The sequence below is a fragment of the Mustela erminea genome, chromosome 3 (genome assembly GCF_009829155.1).
Source record: "Mustela erminea isolate mMusErm1 chromosome 3, mMusErm1.Pri, whole genome shotgun sequence".
Taxonomy (NCBI): domain Eukaryota; kingdom Metazoa; phylum Chordata; class Mammalia; order Carnivora; family Mustelidae; genus Mustela; species Mustela erminea.
This window is the reverse complement of record NC_045616.1, coordinates 130,547,792-130,565,847: the sequence shown is the minus strand read 5'-3', so window position 1 is coordinate 130,565,847 and position 18,056 is coordinate 130,547,792. Positions and strand designations below refer to the sequence as shown.

General features: G+C 41.9%; 1 protein-coding gene across 6 annotated transcripts in view; it reads left to right on the top strand.

The window, feature by feature from the left end:
* The first annotated feature begins 11,087 nt into the window (after positions 1-11,087).
* ZNF131 (zinc finger protein 131) overlaps positions 11,088-18,056 on the top strand; it is a 30,480-nt gene continuing 23,511 nt past the window's right edge. The window contains exons 1-4 of one of the 6 annotated variants that reach the window (XM_032337470.1): positions 11,089-11,409; positions 11,652-11,812; positions 12,333-12,471; positions 13,530-13,631. In XM_032337470.1, coding sequence (XP_032193361.1) covers positions 12,348-12,471; positions 13,530-13,631 — 226 coding nt within the window. In that variant the 5' untranslated portion in view covers positions 11,089-11,409; positions 11,652-11,812; positions 12,333-12,347. The other 5 variants (XM_032337471.1, XM_032337469.1, XM_032337474.1 and 2 more) reach the window with 5 other exon arrangements.

The following is an 18,056-nucleotide window of genomic DNA, read 5'->3' as shown; positions in this document are numbered from 1 at the left end:
TGTCAATATGCATTTGTTGAGTATCTGCTCTGAACCAGCCACTGTCTTAGGCTTAAGAATTCCTGCTGGAGGAGGCAGGAGGCCCCTCTGAAGCAAGGCTCCATATACCGGAAAGGCCTCACCCACAGAGCTGCAGTGACAAATGGAAGATGGTAATTCTACAACTTTACATTTTTGTCCCTTATTGCACTATGAATTAATATCTTCTTTTTTTCTTTTTCTTTCTTTTCATTTTTAATTTTTTTTAAAGATGTTGTTTATTGTCAGAGAGAGAGAAAAAGCGCACAAGCAAGGGGAGCGGCAGGCAGAGGAAGAAGCAGTTTCCCTGCTGAGCAAGGATCCCAGTGCGAGATTCGATCCCAGGACCCTGGGATCATGATGTGAGCCAAAGGTTGATGCTTAACCGACTGAGTCTCCCAGGCATCCCTCCCCCCTTTTTTTTTTTTGGAGAGGGAGAGAGGTGGGAAGAAGGGCAGAGGGCGAGAGAATCTTAAGCAGGTTCCATGCCCAGTGTAGAGCCTAATGCGGGGCTTGATCTCACATCCCTGAGATCATGACCTGAGCCAAAATCGAGAGAGAAATGCTTAACCAACAGAACCACCGAGGTGTCCCTTAATGTCTTCTTCTCAAAAGTCCTGTCATTTATTTTCTGAAAAGCGTAACTGTATTACATTGTTTTAATTTGTGAAAAAGCTGAAATTTATTAAATATTTTTAAATTTTAGAATTTTAAATTTTTAAAACTTGTTTTGGGATTTCTTGATTTTTTTAATATATCAGGAACCTCAAAAAATGAAAGTGGCCATGCCCTGTTGATTTCTAAGAGACCAGAGGTAAGACAGATTATCAATTCTCAAGAAAAGTCCAATCTCAGGGAGAGGAAATTATATTAATAGGCCATTTGAGTAGTGTGTGAATGCTATGTACAAATAGTGTTCCTTATTTTTATTTTTAAAAAGATTTTATTTATTTATTTGACAGAGAGAGTGAGAGCACACAAGTGGGGGGAACAGCAGAAGGAGAGGGAGAAGCAGGCTCCCTGCTGAACAGGGACCCCAGTGAGGGGCTCAGTCCAGGGCCCTGGGATCATGACCTGAGCCAAAGGCAGATGCTTAACCAACTGAGCCACCCAGGTGCCCCAACAGGGTTCTTTCTTAAGCCCTATGTACAAATCTTTCAAGAAAAAACCAATGGCAACAACAATAAAAATGATTAGATCAGAAACAGATCTTAAATTACAGTGCTGAGTTCTGGTCACCAACATTTTCTTTTTCTTTCTTTTTTAAGATTCATTTATGAGAGGGGTGCCTGGGTGGCTTAGTGGGTTAAGCCTCTGCCTTCGGCTCAGGTCATGATCTCAGGGTCCTGGGATGGAGCCTCGCATCGGGCTCTCTGCTCAGCAGGGAGCCTGTTTTCCCCTGGTCTCAGCCTACTTGTGATCTCTCTCATTCTGTCAAATAAATAAATAAAATCTTAAAAAAAGAGATTTATTTATGAGAGAGAGAGAAGGAGGGAGGGAAAAAAAGTGCATGAGTGCATGAGTGCATGAGCTGGGGGAAAAGCAGAGGAAGAAGGAGAGCTCCACTGAGCGGAGAGCCCGACATAGGACTGGATCTCATGACCTTGAGATCAGACCTGAGCCAAAAGCAAGAGTCAGACACTGAGCTACCAAGACTACCCAGTCACCAACTTCTATTGATGCTACTGTGCTGTTAATATGTCTAAGATACATTTCAATTCTTTTCCATTTTGTTCTGTGATAGGCAGCTTTTAAGACTGCTCCCAGTGATCATTCCTCCCAGGATGTATCTTCTTAGAGCTGTGGGCTACACCTGGGGCTGGCTTCTAGTAAAGTGAAGATAGCCACAGTTGAGGAATGTCATTTCTGAGATTAGGTTATAAACAGACTTTGGGTTCTGTCTTGCTCACTTTCTCTTGCTCTCTCTGATGGAATCTGTCAGTAGCTTATGGTGAGCCCCACACGGAGGGAGGCCTTGCAAAGAAAACTGAAGTCTTCAGTCTAATAGTTCAGGAGGAACTGAATTCTGTCAACAACCACCTGTCCCAAATGACCTTGGAAGCAGATCTTCCCCCAAGAGACCATAGCAGCCCCAGCTGACTTCTTGGTGGGAACCTTGGGAGATAACCTGAAAACCCAGCTGAGTAACATCCACACTCTTGACTCACAGAAACCGTGAAATAATAGTATTGTTTTAAGTCACTACATTTGGGGGCAATTTGTTACATAGCCTTAAATAATTAATACGTCTTCCATTCCCAAACTTCTCCTTCCCAACACACACACACACACACACTTACTTCTAACCTTGGCTTTTATTTTATTTTTTTAAGATTTTATTTTATTATTTATTTATTTGACAGAGAGAGAGAGAGAGAGAGAGAGATTGCAGGTGGGCTGAGAGGCAGGCAGAGAGAGAGGGGGGGAAACAGGCTCCCCGCTGAGCAGAGAGCCCAGTGCGGGGTTCGATCCCAGGACCCTGAGAACATGACCTGAGCCGAAGGCAGAGACTTAACCCACTGAGCCACCCTGGCATTCCAATCTTGGATTTTAGTAAACTGGCCACCTATTTCATGCAGAAAATAAAGGCTCTCAGTTATATGGGAATCTCAACTTTTGATAGCAAATCTATACTCCTAAGAGCATCTAATTTATTAATCTTTCCAGTGATAATAGATGTCCTTCCTGATATTTCATGCTGACTCATTTACATATCTTCTCAACTTCATTTTTTCTAGTCTCTTCTTTTCTTATACAATTAGCCCCCCCCCTTTTTAAAAAAGATTTAATTTATTTATTTGACATACAGAGATCACAATTAGGCAGAGAGGCAGGCAGAGAGAGAGAGGAGGAAGCAGGCTCCCTACCGGGCAGAGAGCCCGATATGGGGCTCGATCCCAGGACACTGAGATCGTGACCTGAACTGAAGGCAGAGGCTTTAACCCACTGAGCCACCCAGGCTCCCCTATAATTAACCCCTTTTCCTACTGTATTTTTATCACCTTTCTCTACTGGATTCTTCCCCATCAAGTCTCTCCCATCCCAAAACACAAAACTTAAAACAGGCTTGACCTATCACCTTCTATAGGTACTCCTTTCTCTTCTCCCTCATTTTTAAATGCAAGTTCTATCATTATTATCTCATTTTATTTTCCTAATTATTCCTTAACCCACTTGGATATAGGCTTCTTACTACCACTACCACCTTCCACTTAACTAAAAACTGTTCTTGCTAAGGTCTTCTACCAGAGACATCCATGAAGCCAAATCTAATGGACCATCCATTCCTAATCTTTATTTAGTTTGACCACTTGGCAGGATCTGGCACTGCTGATCACAACCTTTTAAAATGTTGATCTCCTTGATGTCATACTCATCTGGTTTTCCTTCTTTGTCCAGCAGCCATGTTATCCTTTCAGGTTCTTTCTTGTACTCAACCCATAAACACTGATACTTCTCAGGGATAAAGTTTTTTTTTTTTTTTTTTTTTTAAAGATTTTACTTATTTATTTGACAGAGAGATCACAAGTAGGCAGAGCAACAGGCAGAGAGAGAGAGGAGGAAGCAGGCTCCCTGCTGAGCAGAGAACCAATGTGGGGCTTGTTCCCAGGACCTTATGACCATGACCTGAGCCGACCATGACCTAAGCCGAAGGCAGAGGCTTAACCCACTGAGCCACCCAGGTGCCCCTTCTCAGGGATAAAGTTCTACACTCTTCCATTCTGATGCTGTGCACCAAGAGTCCAACCTCAAAAGGTTTAGGAACCAAGGCAAGTAAAAATGAATGATGTGATTCAGAAATAAGACATTAGAAAGTGATGAAAACTATGAATCAGATAGCTCAAATTTCATATAGAGAGGGCAGTCTCCCTTTGGCCTAACCCAATTGTTGTTGTATAGGAAAGTAGTCCTATGTACTGGAATTTCCAAAAAGCCTATTTCTGTGTGCACTTTCTTCATCTTACAGTGTGTGGGGGTGCCGGGGTGGCTCAGTAGGTTAAAGCCTCAGCCTTCAGCTCAGGTCATGATCCCAGGGTCCTGGGATCAAGCCCCATATCGGGCTCTCTGCCCTGCTTCCTCCTCTCTCTCTCTGCCTGCCTCTCTGCCTAATTGTGATCTCTGTCTGTCAAATAAATAAATAAAATCTTAAAAAAAAAATAAACAGTGTGTGAGTGATCATGATAATGTTAAAACACCAGTAATCCAATTCAAATATAAGCTGTTGTCTAGCATCCCTGTAGATTCTCCTTAAACAATCTCATCTGGGGACTTCTAAAGAGGATGGCAGAGTAGGAGGACCCTAAATTCATCTTGTCCCATGGATACAACTAGATGACACTTGCACCAGAGCAAAACACACAGGAAAGGACTCAAAGACTGGTCGAACAAACTTCACAACTAAATGTAGAGAAGAAGCAACAATGAAGAGGTTAGGAAGGGCCAGGACTTCGTGGGAACCTAAACCCTGTGGCTCTGACCACTGGAGGAAGGGAACCTCAGGCATTGAGGCAGGTAAGAAACAGACTAGTGTATTGAGAAACCGAGAGAGGGAAGAGAAATCCCCACAGCATTTGGCTTTGAAAATTAAAGGGGCCAAATTTCATGAGTGCTTACAAGTGGGACTTAAAAGCCTGGAACTTTAGAAACTAGTAGGGCTTGGCTCTGAGAGAACTCGGAGGGCAACAGGAAGCTGAGATCCTGCCCTTGAAGAAACAGCACAGCAAACAGCCTGTGGAGAAGCAGCAGTTTGAAAGGCACCTGAGGTTTATGGGAGGGAGAGTTAATTACTAATCTCAGAGTTTGTTTATTTTTCATAATTTTTTAAAAAACAGGCTCCATATCCATCTTGGGGCTTGAACTCATGACCCTGAGATCAAGAATTGTGTGTTCTACTGACTGAGCAGGGACTTCTCTCGGAACAAAGGAACTTCTTCTGTCCCTCACCTCTCCTCAAAAACACAGAGCCACCTGCAGGAACAGTGTGGTGCTGGGGCTCTCGATGTACCTGGTTTACACTGTATCCTGTGCCACCCCCACCCCCCCAGCCAGACCTGCCTCAGTCCTGGTGCTGGGGGTCCCCTCCCCCAGAAGACCCCAGCAAACCTTGTCTCCTGACCACCCAAGGATGATGTGCCCATGAAAGGAAGTGGTAAGTACTGAATGGGAAAAATCTACAGCCAAGAATACTCCATCCAGCAAGGCTGTCATTCAGAATAGGAGAGACAAGGAGTTTCTCAGACAAACAAAAACTAAAGGAATTCATGACCACTAAACCCTACAAGAAATATTAAAGGGAACTCTGTGAGTGGAAAGGAAAGATGAGGAATGAGAGTATGAAAAGAAGGAAACACAAAAGCAATAAAAATAAGTATTTCTGTAAAACATCAGTCAAATGTTCACAAAATAAAAGGTCATAAAATATGACAAATACCTAAAACGCTGGGGGAGAGGAGTAAAGAATGGGTTCAAACTTAAGAAACCATCAGCTTAATATAGACTGCTATATGCAGATGTATAAACAAACCTGATGGTAACCACAAATCAAAAAACCACTAATAGATACACAAAAGATAAAGAGAAAGGAATCAAAGTTTATCACTAAAGAAAACCAGCAAACCATGAAAAAGAAGAAAGGATCAGAGAAAAACTACAAAACCAGTAACAGAATAGCAATAAATATATATCTATCAATAATTACTTTGAACGTAAAGGGACTAAATGTTCCAATCAAAACACACAGGGTAACAAAGTGGATGAAAAAACAAGATGCATCTGTAGAGAGACTCATTTCAGACCTAAAGACACGTGTAGACTGAGGGATGGAGAAACATTTTTCAAACAAATGGTTGTCAAACGAAAGCCAGAGTAGCAATACTTCTAACAGACAAAATAGGCTTTAAAACAAAAACTGTAAAAAGAAACAATGAAGGACACTGCACTGTATAATAATAAAGGTGACAATCCGACAAAAAAATAAAACAACTGTAAATATTTTTTCACCCCAAATGGGAGTACCCAACATGAAACAGTTAATAACAAACATAAAGGAATTAATTGATAGTAATACAATAGTAGTAGTAGATTTTAACACCCTACTTTCATCAGTGGACACATCACCCAAACAGAAAACCAACAAGGAAACAGTGGCTTTGAATGATGGATGCACTGGACCAGATAGATTTAGTAGATATATTCTGAGTATTTTATTCTAAAACAGCAGAATACACATTCTGTTCAAGTGCACATGGAACATTCTCCAGAATAGATCACATATTAGGCCACAAAACAAGTATCTACAGATTGAAAAAGATCAAAGTCATACCATGCATTTTTTCTGATCACAACACTATGAAACTAAGGATCAACCACAAGGAAAAATCAAGAAAAAGGCCACAAATATATGGGGTTAAATAACATGCTACTAAACAATGAATGGGTCAACCAGGAAAGAAAAGAAAATTTAAAAGTACATAGAAACAAATGAAAATGAAGACACAATGGTCCCAAACTTCTGGGATGCAGCAAAAGCAGTTCTAAGAGGGAAGTATATAGCAATACAGGCCTATCTCAAGAAGCAAGAAAAAGCAAGAAAAATCTCAAACAACCTAACCTTACACCTAAAGGACAAAGAAAAAGAACAACAAACAAAACCCCAAACCAGCAGAAGAAAGGAACTAATAAAGATTAGAGCAGAAATAAATGATATAGAAACTAAAAAAAAAAAAAAATAGATCAATAAGGTGGGTGGCTGAGTCATTAAAAGTGTCTGCCTTCAGCTTGGTCCTGGGATCAAGCCCCACATCAGGCTGCTGCTCAGCAGGAAACCTACTTCCCCCCTCTCCCACTCCCGCTGCTTGTGTTCCTTCTCTCTCTCACTGTGTCTCTCTCTGTCAAATGAATAAATAAATCTTAAAAGAAAACAAAAACAAAAAACAGATCAGTCAAACCAGGAGCTAGTTCTTTGAAAAGATCAGCAAACTGATAAACCTCTAGCCAGACTCACTGAGGGTGGGGGCAGGAACACTAAAAAAACAAAACAAAACAAAACAAAACAAAACCCAAATCACAAATAAAAGAGGAGAAATAACAACCAACACTACAGAAATACAAACAAGTGTAAGAGAAGATTATGAAAACCTATATGCTAACAAACTGGATAACTTAGAAGAAATGGATAAATTCGTAGAAACATACAACCTATCAAAACTGAAGCAGGAAGAAAGAAAATTTGAACATACTGATTACTACCAAGGAAGACTGGATGAGTAATCAAAAAACTCCCAAAAAACAAAAGTCCAGCACCACATGGCTTCACAGGCGAAGTCCACCAAACATTAAAAAAAAGAAAAAGTTAATACCTATTCTCAGACTGTTCCAAAAAATAGGAAGAAAACTTTCAAACTCATTTTATGAGGCCAGTATCATCCTGATAACCAAAACCACGTAAACATACCACAAGAAAAGAGAACTACAGGCCAATTTCTCTGATGAAGATAGATGCAAAAATCCTCACCAAAATACTATCAAACTGAATCCAACAATACATTTCAAAACATCATTTACCATGACCAAGTGGGATTTATTTCCAGGTTGCAAGTATGGTTTAATATTTGCAAACTAATCAACATAATACATCACATCAACAGAAAAAGGATAAAAACCATACGATCATTTTAACAGATACAGAAGAAACATTCAGCAAAAAATACCATTCAGATAAAAATGCCTTCAACAAAGTAGGTTTAGAGGGAGAACATACCTCAACATAATAAAGGCCATCTATGGAAAACCCACAGCAAATATCATACTCAAAGAGGGAAAAATTGAGAGTTTTTCCCCTAAGGTAAGGGACAAGACAAAGATGTCCACTTTCACCACTTTTATTCGACATAGTACCAGAAGTCCTAGGCAGAGCAATCAGACAACAAAAAGAAATAAAAGGCACTCAAATCAGAAAGGAAGAAGTAAAACTGTCAGTATTTGCAGATGACACAATACTTTATATAGAAAACCCAAAGTCTCCACCAAAAAAATACTAGAATTGATAAAATTAATTCAGTAAAGTTGCAGGATACAAAATCAATGGGCAGAAATCTGTTCCATTCCCATATACTATTAATGAAGTAGCAGAGATTAAGAAAACAATCCCATTTACAATTATGCCAAAAATAAGATACCTTGGAATAAACCTATTAAGGAGATAAACTGTCTGTATCCTGAAAACTACAAAACACTGATGAAAGAAATAGAACAACACAAAGAAATGGAAAGAAGTACCATGTTCAAGTGTTGGAAGAACAAATATTGTTAAAAAGTCTATACTACCTAAAGCAATCTACAGAGTTAATGCAATCCCTATCAAAATACCAATAGCATTTTTCACAGAACTAGAATAAACAATTCTCAAATTTGTGGAACCACAAAAGACCCTGAAAGGCAAGGAATTTTGAAAAGGAAAGATCGAGGCATCATGATTCCGGACTTCAAGTTATATTACAAAACTGTGGTAATCAGAACAGGATGGTACTGGTACAAAAATAGACATAGTTCAATGGAACAGAACAGAAAACACAATTATATGGTCAATCTTTGACAAAGCAGGGAAGAATATCCAACAGGAAAAAGACAGTCTTTTCAACAAATGTTGTTGGGAAAACTGGTCAGAAACGTGTAAAAGAATAAAACTGGACTACTTTCTCATACCATAGACAAAAATAGACTCAAAATGGTTGAAAGACCTAACTGTGAGATCTGAAACCATAAAAATCCCAGACGCGCACAAAGAAGAGAATTGTAAATAACATCCCCGATAGAGTTAGTATCCATAGAAAGAACTTATACAACTCAAACACCAAAAAATTCAAATAATCCAATTGAAAAATGGGCAGAAGATATGAACAGACATTTCTCCAAAGACCTAGATGGCCGAGAGACACATGAAAAGATGTTCAATATCACCCATTATCAGGGAAGTGCAAATTAAAATCAAACTGAGATATCACCTCACATCTGTCAGAATGGCAAAAACACAAGAAACAACAGGTGCTGGTGAGGGTGTGGAGAAAAAGGAACCCTCTTGCACTGTTGGTAGAAATGCAAACTGGTGCAGGCACTGTGAAAAACATACAGCGTTTTCCTCAAAAAGTTAATAGAACTAACCTACAATCCAGGAATCACACCACTGGGTATTTATCCAAAGAACACAAAAACACTAATTCAAAGGGATACACTCACCCCTATTTTTATAGCAGCATTATTTGCAATAGCCAAATTATGGAAATAACCCAAGTGTCCATCAGTACATACATGGATAAAGAAGTGGTATATGTATATACAATGGGATATTAGTCATTTAAGAAAATGAAATCTTCTCATTTGCAAGGACATAGATAGAGCTAGAGTGTATAATGCTAAGTGAAATAAATCTGTCAGAAAGAAATACCACATGATTTCACTCATGTGGAATTTAATGAGCAAAGGAAAAAAAGACAAACCAAGAAACAGATTCTTAACTCTATAGAAAACAAACTGATGGTTACCAGAGGGAAGGTGGGTGGGGGATGGGTGCAATAGATGAGGAGGATTAAGGAGTGCCCTTGTGATGGGCACCGGGTGATGTATGGAATTACTGAATCACTATATTGTACACCTGAAAATATAACACTGTACGTTAACTATATTGGAGTTAAAATCTTAATTAGTTAATTTTGCAATAGGATGGATGAAAAAAATGTTTTCATTGCTTCAATACCCACTTTAGGCTAAAAATTTCCAAATCCCTAAAACTCTCTCTCTCTCCCCTGAAGTCTACACAGGTCCATATATAAAATGCCTTGTTGCCATCATCTGTGTTTGTTTATTTTTTTAAAAGATTTATTTATTTGACAGAGAGACACAGCAAGAGACAGGACACTAGGGGGAATGGGAGAGGGAGGAGCAGGCTTCCTGCTGACCAGGGAGCCTGATGCCCATGAGATCCCAGAACCCTGGGATCATGACCTGAGCTGAAGGCAGCTTAATGACTGAGCCACCCAGGCACCCTGACATCATCTGTATTTAGCTGTCTCCTTAAAATGATCTCTTCCGTCTTCATCCTTTCTCCCCAATCATTTTCTCCAGTTACAGTCTCCATTTTGGTAAAATGGTTCCAACAATCCACCCACTCAAGCTAGAAATCTAGGAGCCATTCTTGAGTGTTCTTTTCTCTCACCATGAATATAGCCAACATTTATTTAGTACCCACGACATGCTTTCCAGTCAACGTTGATCCTATTTCTGGATTCCACCTAATAGTCTAATCCCATATGCCACCATAATTTCATCTAGATTACTAATAGCCTCCCACTGGTCTCTATTCCTTGCACCTTCTCCCATTTAGTCTATCGTCCATACTGGGGCTAGAATTTCTAAAAAGTAAGTAAATCTTAAAAGGTCACCAGCTTGCTCAAGCTTCAAGGTTTCCCTTCTCGATCCCAGGAAAATCTATCATCTTTAACACTGTTTACAAGGCCCCTGTGGGTCCGTCTCACCAACATTTCTTTAGTTCTCAAAATGCTATCATCTCGTTGCCTCCGAATGTACTGTACACTGGGATAAGAACTCTCAGACTTCCTATTGCTTCCTACAGGTCACTAGCTTTCCTTAACCGCCCCTGTTCTTCACATCTCTTGACACTCGGAACTCTGCACCCAGGCAATTAACTGTACAAAATACCTACCTCCTCTAGCCGACTAAGACTAGGAAGGCAGACACCACACACCCCTTGTTCACCACTTGATTTCGCAGTCCCCAGCACAGCGCTGGCTCTCAATATATGTCTGTTGAAATAATTACACTCCCTCCTGCACAGAGCCAGCCCTTTGAGTCTTCCCCTAATTCCCCACTCTATTTTCCTCTGAGAGAAGAAAGGCACCTCTGGACCCGTGATCCTCCAAGAGCATTTTTTGGCTTTCGGGTGAATGAGTGACTGACCCAGCCTAGCGAGGCTGATCGTTAAGTCACCGGCCTCTTTAAGCGCGGAGGCGCTGGGAGTGGAGAGCTGGAGTACTACCATCGTGCGTAAAAAATCCCAGCAGATCCAGGTCCTGAGCCCAGCGAACACGTGCTGCCGGCGGAGCGCGGAGAGGGCGGGCACCCGGGAGGAAGGTCCCAGGCGGCCTGAACGTGCTCGCGCCCGTGGCCGCCGCGGCGCGGCCGTCCGGGTCTCGGAGCGAGCGCACGTGCGCCGGCCAGACCCAGCGGAGGCAGCGTCCGGGCACTGGCGAGGAAATGGAGGGCGAGGCGCTGTTCAGAGCTAGGGAACAGTGTGGGCTGAGTTTCGCCCCGAGAGGGGAGAGCGAGGAAGGAGAAGCTCTGACGGCCGGAGAGGAGAAAGGGAGGATCGCGAGCTAGGTAAGGCGGGCCAACCTAAAGCTCGGGAGGAAAGGGGGGCGGGGCTGGAGGAGTCGCGGAATAAAAGCGCACCAGGACCGAGTAGCGAGCTTATTCCGAAGTCGGGGTCGGAAGCGCTCACACCCGGGGGCCCGCGGCGGGGGGGTGGAAAGGTGGTGGTTTAGGAACCCCGCCCCGGGTACTGCCGGGCTCAGAGCTGACCCAGCGCCCCCCCCGTCCTTGACCGGACTTCCTCCTTGCAGCGTTTGCGGCCGCGGCCTCACCCTCGGCCAGCGTCCAACCCCCCGGTTGACTCCGCCCGCTACTAGTCGGGCGGGTGGGGGTGGGGCCCGTTTCCTCAGTGGTGGACGCTGGGTCGGCGTCCGCGTCAGCCGGAGCCCAGCGCGTGACGCAGCACGTCGACGTAAGTGACGCGCAGACCCGGGCCGCTCCTCCCTCTCTGAGTGAGTGCCGGCCCGGTCGGGGCGGGGGAGAAGAGGGAGGGAGGGGGAGGGAGAGGCGACCCGGGAGTCGTTGTGGGCCGCGGGCCGGACCGGGTCTCTGGGCGGCGGGAGCCAGGGCCGGGCAGAAGGGCTTGGCGGGCCGTTAGCGACCGCCACGGCTGTCGGGTCCCTTCCTCTGCCGGACTTGCGCGCCCCGGTGCCCGGAGCCTCCGGCGCTCTGCCCACCCCGCTTCAGCTCGCGTCTCCCGACTCCAATTAGGTCAGGCTCGGAGTCCCGCGGCCGCGGCTCCGGCCCCCAACGCGCGGCGGCCACCCGGCTCGCCTTTCTTTCTTCCCTCGCCTTCCTCTCTTCTTGCCTCCCCCTCCCCCCCCCTTTCTTTTCACGTAGCTGGGGTTTTGTTTTTTGTTGTTTTAGGCTTTAGGGGTTTTGTGCCTCAGCCTGAGCTCATGGGTGTACATTATCATGCTCCTCTTTTGTAGAGCAACCCGACGGCCATGGAGGCCGAAGAGACGATGGAATGCCTTCAGGAGTTCCCGGAACATCATAAAATGATCCTGGACCGATTGAATGAACAGCGAGAGCAGGATCGGTTTACTGACATCACCCTGATTGTCGACGGTGGGTAAAGTGGTGGGGCAGAGCAGCGAATTTGTGGCTTCCGTTCCTATCTCCCCTTCCCCCACCCTGCTTTTATCCCCCCCTTGTGTGGCCTGTGCCTATTGAGTGTGCGCTGGGACCTGGCAGGGACTTGTCAGTGCCCACTCACTGTAGACCATGTTGCAGAAGGCTGGTTGGCTGGTCATGCTTTCAACATAATCTTAGCTTCTTTGCCGCCTTGGTACGTTTTCCCATTGCACCCTTGAGTGCAAGATGATGGTGTTGCAGATAGGGAGAATATCTCTAAATTTTTGGTTTATAGCCTTCCATACATAAGCTGCTTTGAGGAGACTTTCACAGCAATCATCTGGGAAGTGTTGATTCTTTCTAGTTTCCCAGATGGTCTTGGAGGGAGAATGTGAGATTCCTTTGCAGCACTGGTACCCTCTTTGGGAAACCTCAAATCAAGTGGGGTCTTTACCAGTATTAGGAGTTGTCCTTATAATGGAGGCAAACGCAGCTTGGGTATCTTTTCTATTTAGTGAAAATAGGCATCTCAAGGCAGGCTATTTATTATAGATCTGCTGTATTGTAGGTCTACCGCTTCCAAATATTAGGCATTATTAACATGTTTAACAGAGCAAATACATCCAGCTTTATGCTTATTCTATGGCTTTTTCTTCTCTCTTTCCAAATGATGGATGTAACATTTTGGGTTGTGTTTATAATTAGGAGTTTTACATGAATAGGATTTACTTTGGACTCTTTAAGTGGTAAGAAGCTCCGTACCTCTTTTAGTTTTGTAAACTGGCTTTTGTAAAACTGACTTAATAAAGTCTTTGAGGTAAAGATCTGGCTTCGTGTCTAATTAAAATTGAAGTTTGTCGAGATAGCTACTAAGAACATTCTGACTTTAGTTCAGTAATTTATATAGTATTATGATTATATTATGGAGAAAGGTCTGCCTTATATAATTTCCTACTTTGTTTTTTGGTTTTACTTTTGATTTTTGAATATATGTGATTCTCTTTTTTTTTTTCTTTTTTTTTCTTTTCTTTTTTTTTTTCTTTTTGATCTAGGACACCATTTTAAGGCCCACAAGGCTGTTTTGGCTGCTTGCAGTAAGTTCTTCTACAAATTCTTTCAGGAGTTTACTCAGGAACCTTTGGTGGAGATAGAAGGTAAATGCTTATTTTAAATACAATACTTAGCAAACATTATAATTGTTGAAGAAGTGTTAGTTAATTTAGCAAGATACCATGGGAAATAGGCATCAATGGTTCCTATTAGGTCGCTGGATAAATTGTTCTTTTGACACTTGAGAATTCTTAGTTTCAGTAAAGTGCTTGGTAACATGATCCGTCAGGAAAAACTCTTACATTAGATGGTAGATGTTGGTCTCTTAAAGGAGTCTTTTCCACTTCTAAAACCAGTGGTCACTCTCTTTGGAAAATTTGTATTAAAAGTGAATCCCATCTTTGTTCAGTGGGCCAAAGTTTCAGACTGGTGGGGATACTGCAGGTTGCGGTAGAAGGTTCTTTATTAGCAAAGGTATATATGACACGCACAAAATAAAATGGGCTGCCATAATATGGAAGAGGCTAGGAAAGATGAACTGAAGTAGCATTCAGAAGTTTTAGTGTTCAGAGTCTGGGATGGAAGGAATCATTCAGTAGATACTGCTTTAAAGTAGAAAATGGTTTTGGTACTTGCTTGATTTTTTATAATAATAGCTTCCCTAAGTGCCAGCAATAGTGCTTTGCGTTTGTGTGCCTTTTCTGAGATTTGCCACAATCCTTTGAAATAAGTGGTATTATTTCCAATTTACACATCAGGGAACAGGCTATAAATTGTTAGTTGCTCAGTGTTGTCCAGCTAGCAAGGGATTCACTTGACGCTATTAATTACTATGCTTTTGGCTTATACTGCTACATTAGCTATCCCTCCCTATTGTTCAAAACTGTAGGAAATAAATAAGCTTGCCTACATAAATACAGAATTTTAGTTCTTTCAGTGTTCTTGGATTTGTATCTTTTTGACGGCGTATATATTCTTTGTTATGAGTGAGTTGCCTAGAAACGCTATTCCCTTGGGGAAATCTGGTGCCCTGGGGAGTAAAGAAAATGAAAAAGTTAAGCACGTTCCTCGCACGTTTTCTTTTGGGTACATTTCAGTTTATCTAACATTCTGGCTGATACATCCATAGATAATCTTTTCATTATCTGTGATGGACAAAGACACAGGCATAATGGAAATCCACAAAGCTTACTAAAGTGAGAATCTAGCTGCCTGTACAATATTGGTTTCTATTACAGGGCAAGATTTCATCCATTCATTTACCTGAGGTACTGTGTGATGCCATGCAAGTTATTTTACTTCAGTTGCATATTTTGTTCCTCATCTGAAGAGGCCTTATTACTTTATAGGCTTGTAATGACTAATTGAAATAACATGCAGAGTGCTGAGCGTAGTGTTTGATACCTTGTCAAAGCTTTATAAATTGGGTCTGTTTGTCAAATTGAATACCTATTATGTGTTGTGCACTGTAGTAGAATCAGGAAGTGAAGAACTGATGAAGTCCTTGAAGAATTTGCAGATTTAATCACAGGTGACCAACAGGTATAGAAAGGAATACCAAAAGTGGTACAGAGACTTTTATAGTGGAGTGATGTAGCTGAGGAGAGAGAATGAATAGTTTGGTCTACCTTAGAGGAACAATTTTAAAAAGGAGTTGACTTAAGTTTTTTGTTTTTTTGTTCTTTGTTTTTTAAGATTATTTGTTTATTTGACAGAAAGGGAGAGCACAAATAGGGGGAGTGGCAGAGGGAGAAGCAGGAGATTCCATGAAGCAGGGAGCCCGATGTAGGGCTTGATCCCATGACTTGGGATCATGACCAGAGCCTAAGGCAGACGCCCAACCGACTGAGCCATCCAGGTCCCCCTGACTTCTGCTTTTTAGGCAGAATCTTAAACAGTCAAAATATAAGTGGCCCTCGGTGAGGAGGGAGAAGGTGGTGGGATTATGGACATTGGGGAGGTTATGTGCTATGGTGAGTGCTGTGAAGTGTGTAAACCTGGCGATTCACAGACCTGTACCCCTGGGGCTAATAATACATTTTATGTTAAAAAAAAAAAAAATTAAAAGAAAGATTAAAACAACAACAACAACAAGTGGCCCAGGCTAGAATATGCATTGCTTTTGGAGCAAAGAGTATATCTGGAGAAGTAGGATCTTCTCTTCTAGAGACTGATTACCTTGAGATTGTTTCTTGTGCCTTTTAGCGCCTCTGACCTACTATCTTCATTATATTATAGCACTTAGAAGCTTTATGGACAAATGAGAAAACAGAATGTGAGAACATTTCTGTTTTTGTTACTTGCCAGATTCAGGTTTAAAAAAATCGTTTTGGCTCAGTGTTTTCTTCAGCCATTAACTTTGGGATCACTGTACAACCTGTCTAGGTCACCTGGCTATAGAAAAAGCCTGGCCATGTAATTCGAAAACCCAAGTTTTCTTTACTGTTGTCATTTGTATAAGCTTGGACGTGTTGGCTAATGCTGCATATATATATATATATATATATATATATATTTTTTTTTTTTTAATATATAGGATACGTCAAGTAATTTTGCATTATGTCATGGCATTTTGAATTTTATGATACTCTGCTATTAAAATCCTCTGAAGAATACATTTTATTTTGTTTTGATTTGGGTTTGCTTTGTTTCTAGCAGGCAGTCAACCTGATTTAGGTTCAGACTGCCTTATGTGGACTGTGGATGTAATTCCAATTTTGTTTTCAAAACTTTTGTTGTGTTCAGGTCTCAGGTGTGCTCAGCATCTGGGTGGTAGTCAGCATCATAGTGCAGGATTCAACCCCTTTGCTCTGCTGCCTCAGCTCAGTTCTACACGAGTAGCTTGGTGGCTAGAGCAAAACTTATTATTTTTTTTAAGATTTTATTTATTTATTAGTCAGAGATCACAAGTAGGCAGAGAGGCAGAGAGAGAGAGAGGAGGAAGCAGGCTCCCTGCTGAGCAGAGATCCTGATGCGGGACTCGATCCTGGGACTCTGAGATCATGACCTGAGCCGAAGGCAGCGGCTTAACCCACTGAGCCACCCAGGCGCCCCTAGAGCAAAACTTATTCACAGAGGACCTTTCTCTAGTTCCTTCTTCTGATTTCTGCACTTTACCTCCAAGGAGTAACTTTTCCTGATTGTCTGGCTAGAAAACTGGGGTTTTAGCTTCTGTGTGCTGTCATGTGCTTCCCACAGTGGGATCTGTTTCCTAGACAAAGCGGTCAGAGAAAATAAGATTTCTCTCCATGCTCTTCAGATCATAGTATGTTTCCTAGCTCTGTCAGAAAGAAAAACTTTCTCTAAGGATTAGTACCTGCTTGGTGGCCACCAGCCACCAGTGTGCAGCATCAGAACTGCAACTTGCTTTGAGGCAGGGCTGAGAGGAATTAAAACCAAGTATTTCCAGACCTGCATATACTCTTCATTCCCTTTTCTGGTTCTCTAGCCAGAAAGAGTTTCTTCTGCAGCTTTTTTGTCTGTTCCTGCTACCTAGGAGTGGGATTTGGCTGTCTTCAAGTCAAGTTGGGATATGTGGGAGGAAAAATAAAATCCCAGGAAACTCACTGCTGTTCTTTGAGTTTTGATTTCTCTCCCCAGCCTGCTTGTTTCTGTTTGTCTTTCAGAATCCTTATCAAATGTATTTCAGAATACATTTGCTTTTTGTATTCTTCCCAGGACTTAGGATTGTAAGCGGTGAACAGGATGGAGTGTGGGGAGTGGATGAGTGTGCTTTCTTCCTCTTAGCTAGAATTGGAACCCCCATCTCTAAAATATGAATAATGACCTCACTCTATAGATCTAGAATGCTACCCTTTTTTGCTTCTTCCTAAGTGAAAAAAAGAAGATTCAGGTTAAGGTGTTCATATTAACAGTTTCTTTAGATACTCAGAAAAATTGTGTTCTCCTGCACACTTCTGTTATAAAAGGAGCAAAGGATTAGTTAGTAAGTGGGCTGGGGTTTGAAAGTTATCAGACTAGTCCTGATGGGGAATAGTGTCTTCATAATTGCATCTGTTACCATGTCACTTACCTGGGCAGGTGTTACCAGTTTAGTTCATGTTAGCTGATCAGGTCAGTGATTTATTCCTAGAACTAATGCTGGACTGACAACTTAAGAAGCACCTAAGATTCTTATTTAAAAAAAAAAAAAAATGTTGCCTGTCCCACTTTTGATTCTGGAGATCAGGGACCCATCCTTTTATTAAGTCTACAATGATTCTGATGAACCAAAATTGGGAAATAAGTCTACAGTTCCTTATTCAAATCCTTGGAGGCTAGATGTTTCTTGAAATTACAAGTTTTCTAAAGATAATGCAGTCTGTGTAATGTGATATTCCCAGTGGGGTCTAGGGTGACATCCTATAACCAAATAGTATTTTGGAAGAGTAGCATATTAATATTTACTCTTAGTGGGATAAAGACCATAAAAAGCCCCGTGTCAGTTCAAATCAAATTTTGCTTCCGAATTTATGGGAAAACTTGGGTCTTAAGAGATTTGGGGGACTTTGGAATTACAAGTAAGAGAT